Genomic DNA, 6,866 nt, shown 5'->3' on the forward strand with positions numbered 1-6,866 from the left:
CCCCCGCCAACTCAGAAAAACAAAAGATGGGCTCCCACAAAAGGGCCTAATACCTTACTCTTTAAGATGAAAAATAGCTCAAATATCTTCAACATGCAAGAAGTTGGGGGAAGAAATTAATCTCTTCCAGTCGGCTATATATGTATATATTTTTACAAAATGTTATTACAGACTGGATCGTTTTGGCGGGCAGAAGAAACCTGGCAGTGAATTCTAACTAATCTGCATGAAAGACAAAACACAATGGTTGGAAGAAAAAATTTAAAAAAAAAGAAAAAAGAAAAAGAAAAGGTGAAGAGGAAAAAAAAAAAAAAAAAGAAAGACAGTGTTCCTTAAAATGTAATTAAGTCTGCAGGAGTCACTACCACTTGAGTGGTTTCATTTACGTGAAGGAGGAGGAGGGGGGGGAGGAGGAGGGTATTGGTAGGCAGTCTGCCCCATGTAACCTATCATATTGGTAGCTCCTGGAGGCTGTGCAAACTGTTGTGACATCAGTGGCTGTGGCTGCTGCCCAGACCGGCCTATCCCACTAAACTGCTGGCTAGAGCTCTGCGAACTTCTCCCAGTTGAGGTGGTGCTACTAGCTCCGTAAGTGCCAGCACCATATTCTTGAGCTGTATAGCTACTGGTGCCATAAGCAGCTGCCCCATAGGTGCCTTGACCATAGGTGTATTGGCCTGCTTGTGCTCCAAAGGCAGAATTTGGACTTCCATAGCCACTGCCATTAGCATAACCAGCTCTATCGGTTTCACTACGATCCCGATAGCTGGCAGAGTCTCTCCGGCCACCATCCTTGACTCCTCGTAGCCTTCGGTCACACTCATCCTGATACATCAGATTGGGATTGTTGGCTGAAGAAGTGGTCCGGTATCGAGAACGACCACCTAAAGGGAAGATATAAGGAAACTTTTAAGGCCAGATATATGATCTAAACATAACAATGTCAAAATTCTACTGGGTACAAAAGTATTAAACATTAAAGGACACCAGACCTTTTCAACCCTTTTAGGTCCTTAACTTGAGGATACTCAAGAAACATGGTCCTAGAATATGAAACTATGAGTCAGGAAGCCCAGATCCTATGTTTCAGTTTCTACCCACCACCCAACAGTGTAAAATGACTGATCTCTCCGTATGGAAAACTGAAAAGCTAATATACTACTAAGCATTTTTGAAAGTACTAAAAAGGCAACCATGACCGGGCACACTGCTCACACTTGTAGTCTCAGGACTTTGGGAGACCAAGGCAGGCAGGTCACTTCAGGTCAGGAGTTTAAGACCAGCCAACAGGGTGAAACCTTGTCCTACAAAAAATACAAAAATTAGCTGGGCATGGTGGCACATGCCTGTAGTACCAGCTACTTGGGAGGCTGAGGCAGGAGAATCGCTTAAACCCAGGAGGCAGAGTTCGTTGAAGACAGCCAAGATCACGCCACTGCACTCCAACCTGGGCAATAGAGTGAGACTCATATCTCCACCCCTGCTCCGCAAAAGCAACCACAGAAAAAAAAATTCACAATTTAGCTTAACTGTACACAAGCACCATGTACTTAATATTGTGCCGCAAAAGTAGGACTATTACGACAAACTTCACGTTTTCTTACTTGAAAAAGGTTACAAAAAGCATGAGGCAGTGTCCTTTGTTGTTAGGCAACATACTTAAAGCCTTCGCATGGTTAAAAATAACTAAAAACAAGGCACAATAAGCAGAAAAAGATACCTCAGCAGTACCTGGAAAACTCCAGGACTTACCCTTACCCCCGCCTCCGCCGCCTCCTCTGTGGTCTACTAGCTGCATCAGTTTTGGATTGATAGCCTGATTAGCCTCTTCCAACACTTTGATCAGCTCTCTGGCCTGTTTCAGGTTCCCTGGGGTGAAGAAAGTATAGGCGGTGCCCTTGTTGGTGCTACGGGCCGTTCGGCCAATACGGTGCACGTAATCCTCTGAGCTGTTTGGATAGTCATAGTTGATCACAAACTTGACATCTTCCACATCTTCCATGTTGATGAGTCAGTGTGTAGGTTGATGTGGCAGGGAAAGAGAAGGTAAAGGACATGCCAACAACAGGTGGGAAGCACGAATGCAGATGACAGCAAGAGGAAAGAAGGTGAAGTTAGTAACCACTCTGAACAGAAACAAAAAGAGACTCATCCCAACAGAGTAAAAGAGGACTGATTCCTGGGACATGCATGGAAAGTGGCATCTTTATTGGCTGTAGAATCCTAAAGGAATCCCATCCAACCATCCAAACTCCTGCCTCTGCTACATTTTAACCAATACACTGACAGGAGTTACACCAAGATTGGTCTTCAGACCCAAATTCCAATACTTTCCTTTTAAGAACTGGAACATAGAATAAAGTAGTAAACCACTGTTAAGTTACAAGGCCAAATCACTTCTACTCTGTTGGGAGAAGCCTGGCAAAATCTACCAACAACATAACAAACTTACCTTTAAACCAGTCACAGAGCAAAGTAAAAAAAGGAGCTTCATATATTGTATTACTACAATTTAAAGGAAACTTAATCAAAACATTTAGGTTGTTTTTCGCTCTTATATTTTTAAGAAACTGAGTAGAGCCAAAGTTGTTAAGTACACACCTATTTTCCTTTGCAGAAATATCCAGATTATCTTTCCCCTTTCAATTACAAGAGCACATTACACTAAAATTTTACTGTACTACCAAGCCCAGCTTCTGCCAAAATGAGGATATTTTTGCTCAACTCAAGGTTATTTCAACTCAGCTTGTTTCAATTATCAATGATTGTCTATGTGACCTGGGAAATTAAATTAACAGCCAAAGAATGTGGGAAAAACCATGAAACCTTGAGACAAGTTTAGTATTCTGTCCACTGCTGGGAATTGGGCTGAATAACCTCCTAAGGCTTAAAATGTAAATGTTAGTGTAATGCTTTCAGCTGAATGTCTATTTTTACCTACTTAAACAAACAATTTTAAGAATATAACAAAGAATCCTACTGTTTTGTGGAAAAAAATCTGCATTTTACAAAGAATATTCAGAAAATATCCTAGATAAAACACAGATTTTTGTGATATAAATAATTAAAAAACATTCTCTGTTTGTTACCAGACCGATGCACACTCCCTCCTCCTTTGGGAAACCGCTGCAGCCGATCCCGTCTCTTTGCCTTTTATTTTTGGCGGCCTCCTTTCGAAAACTCCGCCTTCTGACACGGGACCACTGGAGCGCGGGGAGCATGCATCAAGGGTCCGTGGCAGTGAGAAGTCCCCACACACGCTCGCTCTGTGAACTGGCTTAGATGCTTCTCTGTAGCCCCATTTGGTTGCCAAGCGCCGGAGAACCTGGGTTCGGGTAAAAATTTCAGGTCCTCCAACGCCTCCCCCAAGGATAATTGGGGTGATTGTAGAAAAAAATAATTAATAAAAAAAAATAAGTTACATCCAAAGGGTCAGACTGCATCTATTGCCCAGACTGGATTAATTTCAAGGGAGAAAGGGGAGATGATTTAAAAAAAAATCAGCTGTTATTACAGGGCTTGTGAAGAAGGGGCTTTATGTCTGTTTCTTATTACAATAAAGGCTCCTCGGTCTTTACTGACCCCTAAAGTCCTGAATCACACCAGAAAGACGAGAAGGCACTTATCACAGGGGGCAGCTTGAGTCTCCGGCTAGTGTCGTTGACGCCAACAAAGGAAAAAAGAATTTACAGGGCCAGGGTGGATGTAAGACACAGGGTGGGGAATTCTACTCCATGACATCTTCAGAGCTACAATAATGCTCCTTAGACAATTCCACTGCATATGACCATGACAGCAGAACAAGTTCAATTACTACACTGGATGCTAAGTGTGCTTTCCTAGCAGAAAGCATCAGGGGCTGGAGTCAAAACAGTTCACATACTAATACTTGGAAGTATTTCTGGGGGTGTTCAATAGAGGGCAGACATGATGCAAGTTCTTCATACTAGAAAGGTGTCCTGTGTGTGCACACACAGCTGGCTGGGGGCACATAGGAGCAAGCGTAGAATTTGGTTTTCTCCAGTCAAGTCTACCCTGATGTTATCTGTGCACTGCCACAATATTATCTTGCTGGCTTTCTAGAAGATGCTGTAGCAGGGTAAGAAATGGAAAGTTAATGTTTTGGCCAGCTGCCTGGGATAAGAACCTTTTGTCTGAAAGGCCCTATGACATGGCCTGAATCTCCAATCACTAATTAGGAGGGACTAAGTCTAGCCAACAGGCTCATCTAGAGCTGCTTCCGGCCAATGTAGATTTGCCACGGCCATATACTGAGTGATCTGCAGCTGATATCAAAGCTTCTGTTAAAAAAAAAAAAAAAATAAATTCAATACTTTTAGTTTAACAGTGTGTCGTTTGAAAAAAAAAAAAAAAAAAAAAAAGGAAAAATAAAAACTATCCCAGTGGAAAGGGAAGTGGTAACCTAAGGATGACTATTATAAAATTATGGGAATCAAAGAACTTACCTGAAGGGAACATTTAAGAGACCATCGCTTGACAGGAAGTGAAAAAAGGCCTGGTGACTCAGCTGAAAATTGCACCCCTGTCTATGAGGTAGAAGCCTTCACTTTCCAGGATCTTGTAGGACATTGGTCAGAATTCTGCCATTTTGGTGGGTTTTCTCCCTCTTTTGATTTTTTACAAGGCAGCAAACAAAGGGGCCCAAAACAAGCACTGATGTTGAGTAACAAGAAACAGACTCGGGTACCTTCCCTCTCCCCTCACTTGGATAAGTGGGGGGTGGGATGAGAGTCTAAGTTATTCTAATGGTAGCCAATTAATTTGGTTTAGAAATGCAAGGGGGAGCAAATATTTTTAATTGTCTAGGCAAGATGCACAAAGAAGCTACCAGCACATAGCAAGCCTGTTTAAAAACCAACCATTACTGAAAGCGTTTATGTAAACTGCTTTCAGGCCTCCGCCTCCTCTCCCAGCAGGCCCAAGTTCTAATGGCACAGATCCAGACATGGCCTCAGAGGGCAGAGGGGCAGAGAACTTTCCATCATGGCTGCAGGTCACCACCTCTGAAGGAGGGAATGATGAGTGCAATGGAATAAAAAGCTTCATTACTTTCGTATTCCAGTTTGAATACCTGTTCTCTTTATATTAAATAGTATAAGGGAATAATATGGTACTTCTCACCTTACTTCTTACTTACTAGGCAAATTAAATACCTGTCAATAATTTAAGGATTTCCTTGAAATACAAATAATCTTTTTTAAAATATAGAAGTTCTGAGTTAAATCTGTTTAGCTCAGGATAGTAGCCTAAACTACCATAAAGTTCCCTGCATATCTTAAATGGTAATGGGTAAAAAATTCCAGAAAACCATCTTTTAATTAAACTCTTCAATTGGATAACACACCTATGAATAAAAGGACATGGGTAAGAGAAGAGGACAGTCAAATGCCCATGATAATCTGGCCTCAGTAAATTAAACTGGGCAAATATAAATTTGATTGCTGTTCTGATACTATTGTTATAGACTTATTAAATTCCATCTAATAAGCATTCATAAAACTGGACCTCTCTGTATACATCTAGCTTAAACAGACAGGGATAGGGAAAAGATTAAATGAAGAAACTAGTTTACAACAGCTAGGTTTCGTTGGGCTTATTCTATCAAGCCAGAAAACACCACCAGAGAAGTTGAGCCATTCAACTGTCTCTTCTCCCTCTAACTGTTTGAATATTCATGCCCAGGCCCTGCTGCAGACCAAAGCCTGTTTGTTAGGAGCAGGAAGAGACATTGAAAATAAAAGGGGGGTGGGGGGAAAACCAAAGTTAAAAAAAAATACTGTGGGGAGGGGGAATGGGGAGAATCACGCTTTGTATTCTTTTCTTCAAATATTTATCTAACCACATGTATATATAATTTTCTAAACTTGAAGTTTGATTTTGAAATAACAAATCTTTAAACCAAAAGATATATATACCATTGACAGAGACACCTATCTATACAAACCTAGCCCACGGGAGGCTACATCTGTAGCAATAAGGATGGGTGCCTTTCCAGAACGGAACTCTGTAAAAACAAACAATAATCATCATCAAATAAGCATTCCTAGCTATCTGATCTGTTTATATTACCATGTTAAAATTTCAAACAATGGTGTCAGAAAATCCCAAGCTCTTATAGATATGAGAGATTTTGAAAATCTTTATTACACTCATCTTCAGCAGGATAATAAACAAAAAGTTAGATAATAAACAAAAAGTTACATTAAGATAGTATGGCAATTTGTTACATAATTAACATATGCCAGAATTTTTTCTTTTTTTTCCCAAATGAGGCACAACCAGAAGTTGGGGGGCAAGAGAAGGCAAGTTTAAAAGATGTGAAATGAAAATAGTTTATTTCCCACCCCAAGAGCTATGCATATTATTTCTTTTTTGTTTTGAGATGGAGTTTTGCTTTTGTTGCCCAGGCTGGAGTCCAATGGCGCCATCTCAGCTCACTGCAACCTCTGCCTTCTGCCTTCAAGCAGTTCTCCTGCCTCAGTCTCCTAAATAGCTGGGACTATAGGCATGCACCACCATGCCCGGCTAATTTTACATTTTTAGTAGAGATAGGGTTTCTCCATGTTAGTCAGGCTCATCTCAAACTCCTGACCTCAGGTGGTCCGCCCACCTTGGCCTCCCAAAGTGCTGGGATTACAGGCGTGAGCCACTGGGCCCAGCTGTGTATTATTTCTTAATATGGTCTCTTCTATTTCACTCAATGGCTTCCCTTAAGAGAAGTCCTGAGGGCTGGGCGAGGTGGCTCATGCCTGTAATCCTAGCATTTTGGGAGGCCGAGGTGGGTGGATCACCTGAGATCAGGAGTTCAAGACCAGCCTGGCCATCATGGTGAAACCCATCTTAAA

At 41.4% G+C, this 6,866-nt stretch overlaps 1 protein-coding gene across 2 annotated transcripts in view; it reads right to left on the minus strand.

Moving 5' to 3' along the window:
• The window catches only part of DDX17 (DEAD-box helicase 17), a 26,426-nt gene that overhangs the window by 2,098 nt on the left and 17,462 nt on the right, over positions 1–6,866 (minus strand). The window contains exons 11-13 of one of the 2 annotated variants that reach the window (XM_017509000.2): positions 5,966–6,025; positions 1,753–1,995; positions 1–884 (exon numbers count right to left, since the gene is read on the minus strand). The exon at positions 1–884 is cut by the window's left edge and continues 2,098 nt beyond it. In XM_017509000.2, coding sequence (XP_017364489.1) covers positions 379–884; positions 1,753–1,995; positions 5,966–6,025 — 809 coding nt within the window. In that variant the 3' untranslated portion in view covers positions 1–378. The remainder of the gene's footprint in view (positions 885–1,752; positions 1,996–5,965; positions 6,026–6,866) is intronic. The other variant, XM_017509001.2, reaches the window with a different exon arrangement.

This window comes from Cebus imitator, unplaced genomic scaffold (assembly GCF_001604975.1).
Source record: "Cebus imitator isolate Cc_AM_T3 unplaced genomic scaffold, Cebus_imitator-1.0 Scaffold404, whole genome shotgun sequence".
NCBI lineage: Eukaryota > Metazoa > Chordata > Mammalia > Primates > Cebidae > Cebus > Cebus imitator.